The following is a 17654-nucleotide window of genomic DNA, read 5'->3' on the forward strand; positions in this document are numbered from 1 at the left end:
GAAAGAGTTGTAGGTTTGTGTATTGGAAACTGGGAATTAATTAAAACCAATTGTAGCCATAGCAATTATGGGTAGGGTTTAGCCATTAGATTTAGGAAAATGAAGAAAACAATGACTCCACGCCTGCTGCAGGGGCCGGCCAGACGTGTGCGCCGCTGCAGTGAGCGCAGAAGAAAGGACTTGGCATCTGGGAAGTGGCTTTTAAAAACGGCCAGGGCGCATTTGCTACAATAATCCACTGAAACAACAGCCGTCTAAAAATAGGGTTGTTTTCTGTACTAAGCTCCTTTTAACTTCGTTAGTCATCACCAACTCCTAAAATAAGCCCCGTGTAACAGGCTCTCCTAGTAGCGGCTGTAAACAAACTTGGGGCGGAGGGAGGCGCAGGGGAAGGGAAGGGAAGAGCGGCGGCGGCGGAGGCGGAGCGGCCACGGGCGGCTTGCGCGGGCTGCGGCGGGGCCGCGGCCGGGACCGGGGCCGGGGCGGCGGGGCTGGGGCGGCGGCGGAGGGGGCGGCCCCGGGAGCCTGCGCTGCGCCGCCGCCGCCGGTTGCCCGCGCAGGCGGCCGGGGCCTTGGAGCCGCGCCACGGTGGTCCGGGCAACGGCATTAAACAGGAGGAAACAGACGGGGGATTCCGTCATTTCAGCGGGGAGCGGGGGGAAGCGCGGGGAGCAGGGCAGCAGAGTCCCGGGAAGACAGCCGGGATAACCCCCCCCCCCCCCGAGCTCCGAGGGCGGCTGCGGGGCCGCGGCGGCTCCAGCTCCGCAGGTAGCGGCGGCGCGGCCCCCGCCAGCCCCGCGGGCCGCCCCGTCGGAGGGGCCGCGCCGCCACCGCGCCCCCGGGCGGCTTCCCCGTCCCGGAGTCCCCCGGCGGCGGCGGCGGCGGCGACGGAGGCCGGGGCTTCGCGCTTGGCGCGTCCGGGCAAACGCCGCGGGGTGCCGGCGGGGAGGCTCTGCCGTGGGGGCGGTGGTGTTCCGGGGGTTTCTGTCTCTCTTTTTTTCACTTTTCCTTGCAAGACAAGTGTCTCCGCGCTCCTGTTCCTCCCCAGCGGCGCGGGTCGCGCCCTGCCCGGGGGCAGGCGCCTCGCTGAACTTTCCTCCGCGATAAGGTAGTAGCAGAACTCGCGCCGAAGGATCAGCTGCGGCCTCCTGCTCCCCAGGAACAGACAGGATTTCGTTTATATTGGGTTTATTTTCCACCACATATGGGTGTCATGCACTAGATTTATGATTTTTTTTTCGTGCACCAGATACGCTAACCACCTCAACTCTCCGCTTGCTGCCGTCCAACTCCAACAGGAAAGCACGGTCCCCCCCGGCCGGCCGGGGGGGCAGGGGGAGGGCGGAGGGGGAGCGAGGGGAGCCGGCGGCCAAGCGGCGGAGCCGGGGGCAGCACGGCGCTTCCCCGCGGCGCCCCCGCTCCGCCCGGGCGTCTCCCGCCTGGGCCGGGGTGTCGCGGCCCGTCGGGGGCCGGGACGGGGCATCCCGGAGGTGGGAGGCGGGAGGAGGAGCCGCCGAGCGCTGGAGACCTCTCCTTCCCCCCGCTACGGAGTGATGAGACACAACTGTGTTGCTGAGATATTTACAGAATAATAATAAATAAAATAATAATAATAAATCTGGAGCGACTGAAACCAAGTCCACCGAGTCTGTTAGTAATTTAGCAGAATGGGATTTTCCTTTCTCTCGCCTGCCAGTTGATGCTCTTTTCCAAATTTCCACAGCGGGGGAAGCCTGCAATTTTTTACATAATGATTTCAGCATGCAAGACGGATTTTTTTTTTCTTTTCTGTCTCTCTCTCTCTCCCCTTCTTCTTCTTCGCCTTCTCCTCTCCCTCTGCCTCCCTCTCTCCCCCAGTGTCCCCCCTCCCGTCGCTCCCTGGCTGCCCGACCCCCACGCGCCGCCCGCTCCCTCGAGCAGGGCACCCGGCGCGGGCGGGGGGTGCCAAGCCGGGCCGAGCTGGGCCAGGCCGGGCCAAGCCGAGCTGGGCCAGGCCGGGCCGGGCGGGCGCTTTGCCCCCGCGGAGCGGCGCGGGGCCGCAGCGGCCGGGCCTGTCGGTGCCCGCCGGTGCCGCCTCCCGCTGGCCGCCCGCTGGCCGGGCTGACATCACGGGCGCGGGGCGGGGAGAGGGGCCGGGGGGAGGGAGGCGCGGGGGGGTGTTTTCCAGCTTTAAAAAGGCGGCGCCGGGCGCGCAGCCCTGCGTCAGAGCGAGACTCCGCGGGCGCCGTCGGCTCACGCCTCCCGGCAGAGCGCGGCCGCGGCAGCGCGGGCGGCGGCGGCGCTGCGGGGCCCGGCGCCCGTCCCGTCGCGTCGCGTCCCGCCCCGTCCGTCCCGCGCGGGGCGCGGGCAGCGCCGCCGCGGTCCCCACGCACTCCCGCCCTCCTCTCCATGACCGCGCCGCGGGCGGGCGGCAGCGGCGAGATCCGGCGTCTCCGCGGGCGCGGCGCCCCCGCCGAGGGCGCCGCGGCCCCGGCGCCGTCGGCGTGAAGGCGGGCGGGGGGCGCGGGGCGGGCGGCGAGGCGCCGGCAGCGGCGCCGGGGCTCCCCCGCGCCGCCAGGTGGATGCCAAGCGCGGCCCCGTCGGCCGCCGCCGCTCCGCCGTCGCGGGACGCAGCCAGCGGTAGAGAGGGGCCGGCGGCGGCCCCGCAGCGCGGCGGCGCCCGCCCGCCCGGCGGCACCATGAAGGCGGCGGAGGAAGGTAAGGAGGGGCGGCGCGGCGCGGGGCGGCGGTGTCCCCGGGGTTTCCCCGCGGCGGCCCGGGGTTTGCCGGCGGCGCCTGCCCGGGGTGGCTCCTGCGCCGCCGGCCGCGGTCGGGGGAAGCTCTGCAAAGTGCCTCGGGGGCTGCCCCCTTCCTTTGTTTTTTTTTTGGGGGGGGCAAATGCACGGTGTAGTGAGGAACATCCCTCGCCGCTGGGAAAATTAGGGAGCCTTCCCCAGGAGCCGGCGTCCCGCCGCCCCCAGGCTCGCCCCCTCCCCGCGGCACCGCTCGTGTCGGGTCGCGGCTCGCCGCTGCCGCGGGGCTGCCCCGCCGGAGCCCCCTGCGACGGGCGCCCGAGGCAGGCGGCGAGGCCGCTGCGGAGCGGGGCCGGGGCGCGGGGGCTTAGGCTGAAGCCCTGGTGCGCGGAGCAGGGCTTGTTGTTGTCGTCGTTGGGCGGCTAGGACCCGCTTTAGCCTCTTCTGCGCCAGCCAGGACATTTTTCTGTCCCCGAAGCATCGTTACCCGGCACCGCTTTATCCTCGTGTGAAATCCGTGCGCGCACCTTCGCCGAGCCGCGGGCTCCGCGGGGCGGTGTGGGGCGGCGGGACGTGCCGGGGCTCCCCCCAGCCCTACCCCACTGTCGCCCTTCCACTCGCTTCCCGGCCGGGGCCGCCTGGGCTCTGCCCCGGGGCACCATGAGCCCGGAGCCGGTCGGAGGCTGCGCTGGGCTCGGGACGGGCTGTGCCCCAGCCCACGGTGCTCCCGGGTTTGCCCCAGGGAGGCTGGACGGGACGGTCGGTGCCCGTATTTTCTCTTTTCTTTCTTTCTTTTATTTTTCACACAGATGTTTTCACTCCCCGGGTTCATTTCAGTTGACAGGATCTTGCCAACGCAAGAACTGCAAGTGCTGCTGTGACTGCGGCACCACTTTAGGAGCGTGTGAGCCCCTTTTTGAGATGGAAGTCACTTGTTGCTGTTTTATTTAACAGCGTGGTGTGTGATGACTTCTGGCACCTTTTGCATGCTTGGGCCCCGGAGGACCGTACACACGGTGTTTTCAGCACGCTAGGCGTCAGGCTGGGGAGCGCACCAGCTTCCAAAAGTTGCACCCAGAGGCAGGTCCTGCAAAAAGCTGTAGTGGGGTCTTTTGTCAAAAAGAGATGCCCCCATTTAGTTTCTGTGGCATTTCTGATGCCCAAGTTGAAATGTCGCCAACCTGCCACGCTAGTTCGCTTCCATGTTGATGTATTTTATAAGGGACTGAAAAAATGAGGCCAGCCAGAAAGCATGACCCAATCCAGGAAACACGTAGGGGAGCCCTGCGAGTAAGGATTGCTGTCTGCTAATTAAGGTGCCCCTTGATTGCCAAGTGATGACAGTCAGAGAAAATACGCTATTTCAGGTTTAGCCCGTGCACAAATTCCCGCCGGCCGTCCTGGCTGACACCTTAGTGAGTGAAGCCTGGTGGATCAGGGGCTTTTCTCTGGATCCGGCTGAAGCGCAGAGTAATTTGCCTCAGAAAATAGCTGTGGGTTAATGCTATGTACAACTTAAATTCTCTTTCAGACTGTGCAACTAGAGCCGAAGCGGACAGTCTGCCGGGTCGGTTTCAGACCTGCGTGGCGATCGATGGAGTTAGGGCGATTTGGGTTCGCTGCCGAGAGATTTGGGGTTGGCCGGGCTTGGGTCGGTTGGGAAAGCAAACGTGGCGCAACCCACAGAGCCTTCCTTTGCCCCAGTGCATGGGTACTTTGCTCTGCCCCAGCTGAACGGTGTCGGAGCAGAGGAGCGCGGCCCAGGTGTTTCGGGGCTGCTCCTGCCTGCCCTGGTGGGGCAAACCCAGATGGCCGCGGCCTGCCGTGCGGCTGTGGTGGGCACCATCGCCAAGCCAGTGTGCCCCCTCCCGGGGCCGAGGAGCCGTGGGGCTGCCCCCCGTGGGCCCCGCCATGGGGCTGCTGGCGCCCTGCAAGCTGCCGGGGCTCGTGGTGCCTGCGGCATGGCTCGGCCCTGCTCGGAGGGGAAAAAGCTTAACTGGCTCTGATGGAAAAAAAACTGTGTTTTCCTGGCACTTTGCAGTGGAGTTTTCAGCCATAAGGCTGGAAAATGGTATTCCCTGAGTTTATAAGGGAATACCGTTTCCATAACTGCTTCAGAAAACTATCCCTTTTGAAATCCAGCTTCAAATTCAGAAAGCTCGACAACTGCAGCAAGCCTCAGCTGCAGCGGTGGTGGTGAGGTCATCTGCAGGCTGGACACTTTAACGTGGGCTTGTATAATCTGACAGGAGTGTATTTCTAAGCAGAGAAAGCAACTTTTTTTGTCGGTTTTCATGTGATTTTTAAAACAGAACAAGGGTAGTAGGCAGCAGCTGGGAAGTGCCGTTCCTTCCTTCCCTGCCCGGGAAGATGGCCCCGAAGGCTGGGCCGGGCTGGGGCGCTCCCCGTCACACCGCCCCGGGGGCTGCTGCAAACCCTCCTCGGGGCAGAGCTCCAGCCGAGGGAGTTTTCCCCTCTCCAGTGCACGAAGGACACCGATACGGTGCCGGTGCCACTTTACTGCGCTTTTTATAGCAGTTGGCACTAGTGGGTGCTGCAACTAAATCGAATAAATTAATTTAAAAAAAAAAAGGAAAAGCGAAGCGCAGAGCCGCATGGCTCGCACATGCGAAGCGGCGGGACCCTCGAGGGAGCTCGGTGCGAGCCGGCGGTATTTGGGAGGCGGCGCGGCTGCCCTCGGGCCGGGCCGGGCCGGGCGGGCTGAGCCTCAGCGGGGCGGGAAGCGGCTCCTGCCCGCGGCGCCCCGCCGCTCTCGCAGGCGCCGGCACCTGCGGCGGCGGGAGCAGGTGAAGCCCCATGGCCGGGCCGCCCCGGGGGGCACGGCCGGCCCCCTCGGCGGGGGGAGCAGCCGTCCGCGGGGCTGCCGCAGCCTCGGGGGGGCGAGAGGGGGGCTCCCTGCGGCGCTGCTGAAGCAGGAGCCGGCTGGGGGGGCGGAGGGGGAGGCCGGGCAGCGCGGTTGTTTGCATCGACCCGGAAACATCAACACGGCGGGGGAGGCGGGTCGGAGGCGGCGGCAGCGGGGTAGGCCGGCCGTCGGGCCGGGGTCACATTACCGCCCGCAGCAGCAGCAGCAGCGGGCCGCCGCGGACCAGCGCCTCGCAGGGGGCTGCGCGGAGCCCCGGCCCGGCGCCGCCGGCGGCAGCGGCAGGTGTCCGGGTCGGGCCCGACGGGGCGGCCGGGGGCTGCGCTGCCGGCGGCGGGCGCGCTCGGGGCCGGGGGTCGCCGCGGGCGGCGGGGGAGCCATGACCGGCGTGGAGGGCGAGCAAGAGTTTGATTTCGATTTCCTCTTCGAGTTCAAGCACAGCGACGAGGGCGGCGGAGGTGGGTCGGCGGCGGCGGCGGGCGGGGCCGGGCCCAGGTCGGCTCCCTCGGGGCCCGGCGGGAGGGATGTCCCGGGCGGCGGGGGGAGCAGCCGGCGGGGCGGAGGAGCTCCCCCTCCCCGTGCCCTTGCGAGCACGTCGCAGCGGCTCCTGGAGGGGAAGCGGCTCGGGAGGCTGCTCGCGTTTGATTTTTATTTTTTATTTATTTATTCCCCCCCCGCCACCCCGAGCCCCGGGGCTGGTTGGAGCCCTTCAGAAACCGGGCGCTGCCTGCGGGGGCGCCGGTGCCCCCCGAGCTGCTGCGCCGGGACGGGGCGGTTCCCGCGGGCTGGGCTGGGCTGGGCTGACAGCGACGGATGACAGCGACCCCTGCGCGCTGCCATCGCCCGCTCCTGCCCCGGGCTCGCACGTCCCGGGGCTCCTGTAAAATGTGCATCTGGTGCCTGCTGCCTAACAGAGAAAGGGCAATTCAAAAGCCGCTGCTTTTTTTTTTTTTAATTATTAATTTAATTATTTTTTTCTCTCTTTTCCCTCCCCCTGTAAGTTAGAGCTATTTAGGCTCCGGGTTTTGCTTGAAGGTCATCCCTAAACAAAAATAACGGGCCTGAATTTATCACGGGTCACGCAGTTCCCAGCTCTCGAGTCTCTGAGTTGCTCCCTCTTTCTTAGACTTTTGACAATACTTGGGGTGGCATATGAAGCTGAAACTGAGACATGGGGGTGGGGGGCAGAGTTGTCATTGTTTCCTGATATCAGATGGATTGTCACTGCTCTGCTGGTGGCTGGTCAGCAGAGGAAACTTTATATATAAGGAGATGACTTAATGCATTCTCAGAGCTATCTCATCTCTGTGTTTCGGTGCTTCACTGGAGCTTTTGCCTCTAAGTTGCGGAAGGTTCCCAAATCCTTGCCTGCATATTACAACCTGCCAGGAGGTAGCTGAACGTGTCATGCTTGACGTCCTAATGCTCACCCGTTGCCCTCTTCTCCCGCACGTTTTGTGCATCCAAACAGCTGTTCTGAGCTCCTCAGCTTTTGGAAAACGTGCGGCTTTAAGAGCTTCACACCAAGCTTTCAGATGAGTGTCCTAGTAATTAGACACCTGGAAACTGGAGGGGCCTAAACAAATGAAGTGCCGACATCCTAATGAGAAAAGTACCTAATTCCATTAGGTAGTTTTGAAAGCATGAATTTAAACACAGAAGTAGAATTGGCTTCATCTCTGGAAGTGTTAAATAGCCTCCACTTTCTCTAAAGCCCTGGTGAGCCACAGGTGTTCGGCACTCCTATTTAAAGAGAATAAATAGAAGCTGACAGTGTTCAGTGCTTTGCAGGATCTGTCCATTAAGGGTAGAAAGGAATGGAACTCTTACCCTGTGAAATTCATTAGGGAAAAAATAATTTGAATTTTTTATGTTGTTACAAAGTGAAACGTAACATGCAAAAGGGTGGTCACAAAGCAAGGAGTCCGATTTCTGGTTCTAGTCATACTTACTGTAAACATGGAGTTGTGAGCAACAGAGCTGTCGCAGACCTATGCTCATCTATCTGATACCGGAGTGTGGCTCAAGGTATTAAAATACACCATTGAAAGTGTCCTGCTAGCAAGCTGTATAAACTAATGCCTGTTGAACAGCAGCGCAAACATAAGCCCGAGCCTGCAGGCTGCGCTGAGCCCGGGGCTCCGTAGGTCGGAGTCCCGCTAACGTCAGTCTGTGTCAGGGAGCAGGGCGAAGGTGTTAGCTCCCTTTCATCCCTGCTAGCGCTGTCAAAATACCCTGTGCAGCTGCGTTATGTGATGTTGTTTCATGCCTGCGTAGCCACCTCTGTCTCCCTTCCCTTTGGAGGTTGGCGTTTTAGTTCTATATGTCTTATTCTTATTCACCTTTGCGAATTCATTGGCCTGCTGATGAATGCTGAAAATGTATGTGTATGATGAATTTCGTAAATATGGAAGTCAGGGGAAGAATGTGCTTTTTCAGTAATTGCACTGTGGTTTTTAGCTCACAAACCAAGGACTCAGTCCTGTTCCTAGTTCTTGCTTTAAAACATTTGTATTTGGCTTCTAAAGGCTGTCTGAAAATCTAAGACACCTAATTATATTTGGAAGGCTTTGGATCTTTCTTCTTTTGATTTTGTGTTTGATTGCGTGAGAAGTTGTATGACACATGTTGTTTTCCTTTGCCCTTTAAAACTTCTTTAAAAAATGCATTATTTACATAATCCTAAAGGAGCCTGTTCTTTGATACATGCATTAGGAGAGCTTGTTGCTTGGAGTACTGGTAGATGCCTTTTTCTTTTTTTCTTCTTCTCTCCCCTTTTTTTAAAACTGGATTCACAAGGCCGGTCTGAGGTCTTATATTACATGTTAGGCCTGGGCTGGGGTTTTCCAGCAGACTTTGGCACTTGAATTTCACCCTAATCGTGCATTAGATTTCACAGTACCCCTGGGTTCATGATAGTTTTTCATGCAGGTAATAATTACCCCTGGTATTTTTGTAATAAATGAAGGGCTTAAGGCAGACCCTGCAATCACACCTAGTCTGGGATGCCCATCTGGAGCTTGTGCAGTTTTAGGTGGGAGCAGAGCTGGAGCAGCCCCCGGGGCACTGCTGGAAAAGCTCGCTGCACGGTGGCACGTCGTGGAAGCACAGGTGGACCCTCTCTGGGCTCATCTCCAGAACAGAGGTGGCACCAGTGTTATCACTGTTGCACCATGTTTCTCTTTTTTTTTCTTTCTTTTTTCTTCTCCTGCCCTCCATGAAGAGTCAGAGGGAAGAGGTGATGTTTGTGGTGACTGTGAGTGATGCTGCCATGTGGCAGGACAGCCAGAAAAGGGGGCTGATATTGAAAGGAGAGGCCTCCCTTACTCCCCTCCCGGGCAGATCTGGGCCTCGCCATGATCACTGCGGCCAGATCACTCTTTTCCAAGCAGCCTTTCTTTTTCCACAGCTCTTATTTCCTGCCTTCGTCGTCGATTGAATAGTGCGTGAAGCCGCAACGTGTTTTGCACAGCCCAGTTTCATTTGTGGCCCCTTTTGGTATAACTTAATGAACCTTTCTCGGTAAATGCCCAATTTCTGAAGGCAAACCAGAAAGCGAGCGGAAAAGGTGGTGTTTTGCATCATTCGTGAACGTTACCTGACATGACGTAAATCGGCTAGAACGTCACGGAGCTGTTGTGAAACTGCTTAAATCAGGTTAATTTTCTTGTAAGTGCTGTTTCTCTTGGAATCACTGTCAGTGAGAAGTGCCAGAGGTGGAGGGTGACACCAGAGAGGGCCGAGAGGCCCAAGGGCAGAAAGCAAACAGCTGACCGTGCCGGCGCAGCCCGCTTGGAGGCTCGGAGTGGGTCACCTTGGGGGTGACGGCTGCGATGATGAACGCCACTTTTCCGCATCCCGGCAGGGCAGGTGGGCGCGGGTCGCTGCCAGGGGGGTTTCCCTCCGTGAGGGCAGGGAACCGGCTCCGCACTGGGAGCAGCGCTGGCTGGGGGGAGCCGAGTTTCCCCCTCTCCTTGGAGAAGGAGAAAGCGCCCGCACCGTGATAAAACTCTGGGAGATGGCGCGACTCGGAGCGGTCTGTGGTTTCAGCCTGACGAAAGAATCCTGCAGAACAGAGTTACCCAAACCCAAAGTTCAGCGGCTGTTTTCCTCTGTAGAAAGGTTGTGCTGCCTTTTCCTGCAAGAGGGATCGGTGTTAGGGCTCTGACCCACATGTGCCGGTGCCACCGAGGCTTCCGATGGTGGGAAGCACCTTGCGGGTGGCTCCCGCTCCCGCAGCTGTTCAGAGGATCAAGGGCACGTTGCCGTCTGGGGGCAGCACACCTCCCGGCGTGCGGTCCGCCGGCATCTCTGGACGGCAAAGAGATGCCCATGCCTGGTCCCTGGGGTGGGAGGAGTTGAGCTGAAGGGATCCCAGGGCGCTGGGCAGGCCAGCAGCAGGGTACAGGGAGGGAGGGTCTCCTACCGGCCTTGGGACACCGATTGTCCATAGCGCAGCAGAGACGGAGGCGCACGGAGGTCAGGTTGCTCCCCTGTGCTTGTTCAGGGGGACCGTCAGCAAGAGTCTGCGACTGACCTATCACTTTTCAGGTTTTCCACACTGTCTGCATGACTATGCTGTTGCTTTAATACGCTCAGAGATGTTACGTGGTTAGACCGTTGGCCAGGAGCGTGCTGGCAGTGCTTAACATGGCATGCGTGATAACCTACAATTTTAATGAAATTTCAGCTGTTAGAGTAGTAAGACATCCCTGTTTATCCTTCACCTGGTCTCTGCTGGTTAGGCTGGAGGATAAGTCATCCCAGAAACCATAGCAGGTCTATAGGTCCGTTCTGTTCCAAAAACCCAGTAAACTGCAACCAGTTGGAAACTCACTGTAATGGAAACTTCAGTTGTGTTTTTTTTTTCTTTTCTTTTTTTTAACAGAGTGCAGTTGATCATGTTCTTTGATTTGGTCTGCCTCCACTTTTTATTTTCTCCCTGTCTTCTGTACTCCAACTTTGCAGGGAGGGAATTAGGCTCACTTATGTAAAAGTGCATGTCTCTTGGGTAGCGCTGCGGTCTCTGAATGCTGAAGCACGGTTTGAAGACAGTTTTGCTCTCAAGGTTTGCATAAGAAGAGTGTCTTTGAGGCAAACTCATTCCACATACACCCCCTCCCCAGCCCCCAAGATAGCTTATTCTGTGCTGCTAAACTGCCAGCATTTTCAAGGATGCTAGTCTGCAGCTTCTGATCTCACACTGCATGTGCTTGTCTTCTGGGGTGTAGAGGAGCACTGTGCTTTTGTCTGTTGTGTCATGTTCCTCCATGCCAGCTCGGTATGTTACTAAGTGAGTATATATGTGCAGCACTTCATATCATTCTTTTTTGTTTGTTTGTTTTTTCCAGAACACTATAGTTACACATCTCCAAATGTAAACACTGGTTTGCCTCTAAATGTGGCACATTCCTCATTGTCAACTCCATGTCATGGCCTTCAGACATCAAATCCAGTCATTTCAGTTGTCCCATCAACAAATCATCCTGCTGGATACGGAGGACATACTGACAGCGGGGCATCCGAATATTACCTGCCTCCGAACATCAGACCCAACGGGGCTCCAGCACTAGAGAGCCCCAGAATTGAGATCACCTCTTACATGGGACTTCACCATAACAACAACCAGTTTTTCCATGATGAGGTTGAGGAGGCCATCCCAAACGCAAAGCGACCACCATCCACTGCCACTTTGAACTTGCCGAACATCGAGGCGTACAGAGACCCGTCCTGCCTGAGTCCGGCGAGTAGCTTGTCTTCCAGAAGCTGCAACTCTGAAGCTTCTTCCTATGAGTCCAATTACTCATATCCGTACACTTCGCCCCAGACCTCTCCGTGGCAGTCTCCATGCGTCTCTCCGAAGACCACGGACACTGAGGAAGGCTACCAGCGCAGCATGGTGGCCTGCACTTTGCTTAATTCACCGAGACACTCTCCATCGACATCTCCCCGCACGAGCATCACAGAGGAAAGCTGGTTGGGGGCTCGCAACTCCAGGCCACCGTCTCCCTGCAACAAGAGAAAGTACAGCCTCAACGGCAGGCAGACCTCCTACTCACCCCACCACTCCCCCACGCCTTCGCCGCAAAACTCGCCGCGAGTTAGCGTCACGGATGAGACCTGGCTGGGGAACACCAACCAGTACACAAGCTCCGCTATCGTGGCCGCCATCAACGCCCTCACCACCGACAGCACGATAGATATGAACGATGGGATTCCCATTAAGTCGAGGAAGACTGCCATTGATCACACCCCCTCCATGACTCTCAAAACTGAACCTGCTGGTGAGGAGCATGGGACCATATCGCCAACTGCTGATTTATCACCAGAAGACTTCTCCAGCTTTCAGCATATCAGGAAAGGAAACTTCTGTGAGCAGTACCTGTCTGTGCCACAGCACCCGTACCAGTGGGCCAAACCAAAGTCCTTGTCTCCTACATCCTACATGAGGTAAGACGCCCCAAATTCAAGGGGAATGCTGCTAATCTCTTTATTACTTGCTTTTTCATCTCCTTCCCATTCCATTCTCTACTTCCAGCCAAATCTCCCCATCCACTCACTCCATTTAACTGTTTTTTTTGTGATGCTGTCCCTCTTGTTTGTGTGGCGTAACTGTGAGTAAAACCTTGAAGATTAAAAAAGCTGTTCCAGGAATCTGCCATGCGTGGGTTGTAACGGGCAGCGTGGTAGCCATTTCCCAGGAGACAAGCCCCAGGCCAGGTGCTTGAGAAATGGTGAACATGGGGGTATTCAGAAACTTGTCAGGCAGCAGGGCCATTCGGTACTATCAGACCTTTGGTTTTACTTAAATAGTTCATCATGTCTTAATATTTTTCTTGTTGCAGGCCTAAGAGGTGTTCCTATTATTGTGGCTGCTTCAGGGCCTTTTATATTTCCATTTTATAGGCAGTGAATACAAACAGAATAGGAATTTGGCTATCTTACACATTACTTAAGCTTTTACTTCACTTTGTCTGAAATTCCACTTCATCTGAAAGCTGTTTATCAGTCATCTTTTCCTATCTGTTGGACAGTGGGTTTTTTTCCCATTCCCATTTTAATCTCAGTTTGAAAAACAATCAAGCAAAAAAACCCTCCTTTGTTGTAAGCTGGTAATAAGCAATATTCCTTGTCGCATTTATTTATCACACAATGATCCTGTGTTGGAAACAGCACAGAACAGCCACAATTCAAGTTACGTCCGTTACTTTCTCTTTCAGTTTCGGTTCTGGTCTTCATTTTGGAGTCACCCTGAGGCTGTGTGTGCAGTGGTGTGTGGTGCGGGAAGAGTTCGGCTTTCCAAAAGCCTGCTGGCCCGGCCCCGAGTCTGACGGCAGCCTCCTTTCCTCTTCTTTCCTGAGCACATCTGCCGTGGTTTTTTAATTTTATTCTTTAACAAAAAAGCTTTCCTTAAAAAAGTGGACACAGAGCTAAAATATTTTCATTATTGACGCCTTCCTTGGCGCTTAGCCTTGCCTGTCCCGCTCCTGTCCAGCCAGCCCCTCTCTGCCACTTGCTGCCTCCAAAGGTTAAATCGAGCGGTCCGTGACACTACACGCTACAGCACGTCGTGTCGGGCTGGCTCAGCCCCAGCACTTCTCTTCCTCCCCTTCCTCACCAGCCTCCTCCTCTCTGCTCCCTGCGGGACCCTGGCCCCTCTTCCCTGCTGGGAAATGCCATGCTCCCTTCTTCGGGAAACGCTCGCTGCCTTTTGGAGCTGCCTTAGCGACTGCCAATGCTGGGCAAATCCTTCAGTGCTTCCCCATGTTTTTAAAAAACCCTTTTATGTTCTCCCACCAAAGGCGTAAAGTAGCCCGAGTTCATCAGAGAGGCGGAAGGTTTGTTTTTTCTGCTTGGCTGTTTTTTGCCGAAAACTTCAAGGGCAATAACATGGCAGTTTGAGGAAGCACTCCTTTCCCTCTCGGTTGCAGAGCGCCCCTTGCGCGCTTTGTTGTAGTCGGCGAGAAGGCACCTGGCATTCCTGTGTGGTAACGCAAACACAGAGGTGACACGTACAGAGCGGAGCCCCACAATGTTGTGTGTTTAACATTTTTTCCACTGTTTTGGTCTTGTGTAAAATATGTTTCCTGGTTCGCAATATGTTTCCATGTGATCTCATTAACTTGTGCTCTAGGGCAGTTGGAAATTACTGTAGAAATGTGATTTTAAGTTATTTTACCAATCAGATACACTGACCATGCTTCCTTCCACCAAAAATACCTCTCATTTTATGTATATGAAAGAGTGCTGGGCAACTGAGCACAGACGTCAACAGGAGCACAGCCTACGCAACAGAAATTATGTTATTTTAAATCTTTCCAAAAAAATTGGTTAAGAATTTGTCACAACAGATCTGGATTTTTTTTCCTGTTATTTTACACATCTGTTCTATTTCAAATGCTAGGATTTTAGGGGTAGGTTCCAACAAACAATTCCGACTCCAAAACCCACCCGGTCATAATGATTTTGAGATAACCACATTTGATTACCTCCTCTGTCTCTTCCTGAATATGTATTACAACTTTCATCAAAAGAAAGCATGCCTCGGAAAATCACTGACGTCTTTCCTTGTGTCCCTTTCATCCCGCTGAATTTGGGAGCAGGAGAGAATAGGTTCAGGCAGACCATTAGCCAGGTGCATGGCCGTGTCCTTTTCCATGGGGCGTGTGTTTCTTTTTTCTTTTTTTTCTTTTGGTTGGCCGTTGTTTAAAAGGGAAACGGTTTGTATTGTTTCTAGAATTGATCATGTTTTTCACTTATTGTGATTAAAACTCAGTCAGGTTTAGGCTTTTCAAGTTCTGGAGCAAGGGAATGGTAAGAGCAGAGAGTAGTGCCCACCATCGCAATGGACCTGATCCCATAGGCTTTCTCTGCCTGAGCTTTCTTCTGATTTCTCCTGAGGATGGTGAGATGGGTCCATCTTTGGTCTGAGGCTCTTTGGGGCTGGTTTTGGCTTGCAGATCCCCACGGTGGGCTGTTAACATGGGGCTTCTTCCCGGTTGTGCGACTTGCTTTGGGGCAGCCCGGCTCGGCCGTGGTGTTGGCCTCGGTGCTTCTCTTGCAGCCCTGCATCTTGGGCCAAGTCTTTGGGCTGGATGTAGAAGATATTTAGAAACACGACTGAGATTTTTCGAGGGAAGCTTTGGAACAAACTGGGGAGTAACAATGGGAATGGGACCCTTTCCGGACCAGAACGGGTTACTTTAATGTACCAATCTGCCTCCAAAAAAAGCACCCAAGGGTAAATCGTTATGCGGAGAGTTAAGAGATGGTCTTTGTGAAATTCTGCTCCAGTTGTTTTGCTCCAAGATCTTTTTTTATTTCAGTATTTAGCTATGTATTGTGTTGTCTTGCCCAAATGTAAAAAGTTTCTGTCAGTAATCCCTCTTCTATAATAAATGTAGTAAATAGTTTAAGAAGAAGCACTCTATCAACAGTTTATCTCAGGAACAGATGATATTTTGGTTGCATGCTTTTCTGTGGATGCTGCTTATACATCATTTCTCAGTGCTGTGTAATTTAAAATCTTAAGGACAAAAATTCAAAGGCAAAATAGAAATACTGAACTTGACTTGTCTCCTCCTCTTGGATTTCAAGACAATACTGACAATGCAGTATCTATGACTCTTCCCAAAATTTGGTTTAAAAAAAATTAACAAGATTTTTGTTATTAGCATGTCCCAAATCCTCCTTTTCGTAACAAAAGGGATTGACACTCATGAAAGTGCCGGATTTCTGAAAACCTTGTGCCCGTTTTTTGACTTCCTCTTTAGCTGTTGGATTTGACTAAACCCAACTTAAGATTTCCTAGAGGCATTTCTTAGTCACTGAAAAGTAACAGCTTCCTTATGTGCGTTACAGTTGTTTCAAGTTTAATCGGTTTCATTCAAAAAAGTGTGCTGGCCTGTAACAGTTGAATTTTCATTAGATATAGTGTGATTTGGGGAAGGGGAAGAGAGGAGAGATGATTAGGTTTCTTCTGGTCAGTTATATGGCATGTATGAGGTGTACCACACTAATAAGAGTTTCCAGGAAAAGATATCCAGTTCTTTATAAAAGCTCCCTACTGTATTTTCTTGTATAGCTTTTTTTTTTTTTTTTTAAATATTTGAAAGCCTCTCTTTTTTTTGCCGCAGTCTCTTTTTCAGCCTCAAAAACATACATGTATGTTCATGAACCCACAGACACAGTGTCATGTATTTTTACATATGGAAGCTATAATTTACACGCAGTGAATGTATGGTTGGATACCTGTCTACCATTTGCAAGAGCACATTTGGCTTCTATCTGCCTCAGTGGGTTGGTTGGTTTGGTTTTTGTGGATTTTTTGGATTCCACCTTTGTGACTGTGATTGTGTTGAACTTCAGCATTCAAAAAACATTCATTAACCTCTAAGTTTGCAAGATTTTTCTTCAAAATCTCAAGATTAAAAAAATGTTATGGATTTTTTTTATTACCCCTCAGCCCCTTCTGTATTTTGATTCATGTGCAGGTGTGGTGGTGGGTTTTTTATTTTATTTTATTGTTTTAGAAGTTTTGGTCCAAGATCATAAGATACAGAACAACCTTCCTTGGGGGAAGTTGTGATTCTCACATAACTGGAGTTTCTGAAGGTGGAAAATAATCAGGAGTAGGTAGTCACGAGCGCAGCAACCCCACATCTGCTGAACTGTGCGTTCGAGGTGAACGTCTGCATTTTATGGCGAACAAGAGGAAGTTCCTCAGACAAAGCAAACGTGGAACCGTACGGGCATGACCCCGTAATCTGGGCACAAGCGGCTGCGCGTCACTGACTGTCCCCTGGGACCTGTTAGTGTTAATTGGGGTTGGGGATGAGCCCACGGGGCCTCTAACCTTTTTCTCTGTCCCGCTAAATTCTTGCCAGATGGGGTATTTCGGTGCTTCACCAAGGTAGGTGGCATGCTCCTGGTCATGTTAGACTGTCCTAGCACAAGGCTGAGGACCGCTTGGGAGCATGTCTTGGTGAACTGTATTTTTGTTTGATTTTTTTTTTAAATCCTCCCCACGCTTTCTCAGTTCATTCAAAGTGCCCCGTAAGCTGCTTCTAACCCTCCTTCCCTCAACAGCACATTTTAGCATTGCGTAATACTAAATTCGGAGCAGAGGTGTGATACAGGCCACCCGTTACCTCCATTTCTTGTGCTTTCTGTAAGTTAACAAATGAGTGATTTCCTATGCAAATCTATCTTTGAACATTAATTTTTAGGACCACAGTGTTAAGCATTATCTGTGAGCACAACGATGGCTCGACTTTTTTTTTTTTTTTTAAAAGACTTTTACATGAAGAATTTGAAAGGACTTTAGTGAGCTAGATAGAGGAGCTACTTGCTCCATGTGCCAACAAAATACGGCCAAGCCTGGGCTGGGGCGCAGCATCTATTTTAACAGCTTGCGACCGGATCGTTCAGTTGTCAGAGAGGAGGAGGTGGGGGGAAAAGAAAAAAACATCTCCCTGTGTTTAACTCGCAGGCGAAGTGGAAAGCTGGTGTATTTTTCCAGCCACAACTGGATGCATCCGTATGGATCATCATTGTTTTCTTGCTCTTTAACAGGCATTTGCTTTAATGCGAGACATAGCTAATAGTAATAAATTGTAACCGTATTTGCATTTGGTGCACAGTTGGAACAGGGACCAGCAAACTGCCTGGTAAAAGTTTCAGTGATGCTGCGGTTTCTCTCGTGTATGCTTTTATTTCTTATGGAGTGCTCCTGGTTAGAAAAGATGGGTTCAGTGCAGGGCACTGCCATCATGCAGCTATCTTGGGTCAAGGACTGTGGCGTGCGGGACGGCTCGGTCCCTGCGCGAGCCCAGCAGTCTTTCGGACACCTTTGCACACAGCAGCCTAGTTAAGGACAGAAATGTTCGCAAATTGCCTTTTTTCAAGTGGCCTTGGGCATCTCATAGTATAAACAGTGAAAGTCTAATGATGATCTAAATCCTAAATGCACAGCTCTTTTGTGAAAATGAGGCTTGAACACCTTTTCAAAGTTTACTAGTAGTTTTTGTTTTGTTTCT

The 17654-nt window shown here is 53.8% G+C and overlaps 1 protein-coding gene across 4 annotated transcripts in view; it reads left to right on the plus strand.

Moving 5' to 3' along the window:
* The first annotated feature begins 2166 nt into the window (after positions 1–2166).
* The window catches only part of NFATC1 (nuclear factor of activated T cells 1), a 119832-nt gene continuing 104344 nt past the window's right edge, over positions 2167–17654 (plus strand). For 3 of the 4 annotated variants that reach the window (XM_064506910.1, XM_064506911.1, XM_064506912.1), the window contains exons 1-2: positions 2167–2697; positions 10968–12066. In XM_064506910.1, the coding sequence (XP_064362980.1) occupies positions 2562–2697; positions 10968–12066 (1235 nt within the window). In that variant the 5' untranslated portion in view covers positions 2167–2561. Of the gene's footprint in view, positions 2698–5922; positions 6075–10967; positions 12067–17654 lie in introns of those variants that run through there. The other variant, XM_026115670.2, reaches the window with a different exon arrangement.

The sequence above is a fragment of the Dromaius novaehollandiae genome, chromosome 2 (assembly GCF_036370855.1).
Source record: "Dromaius novaehollandiae isolate bDroNov1 chromosome 2, bDroNov1.hap1, whole genome shotgun sequence".
NCBI classification, from domain to species: domain Eukaryota; kingdom Metazoa; phylum Chordata; class Aves; order Casuariiformes; family Dromaiidae; genus Dromaius; species Dromaius novaehollandiae.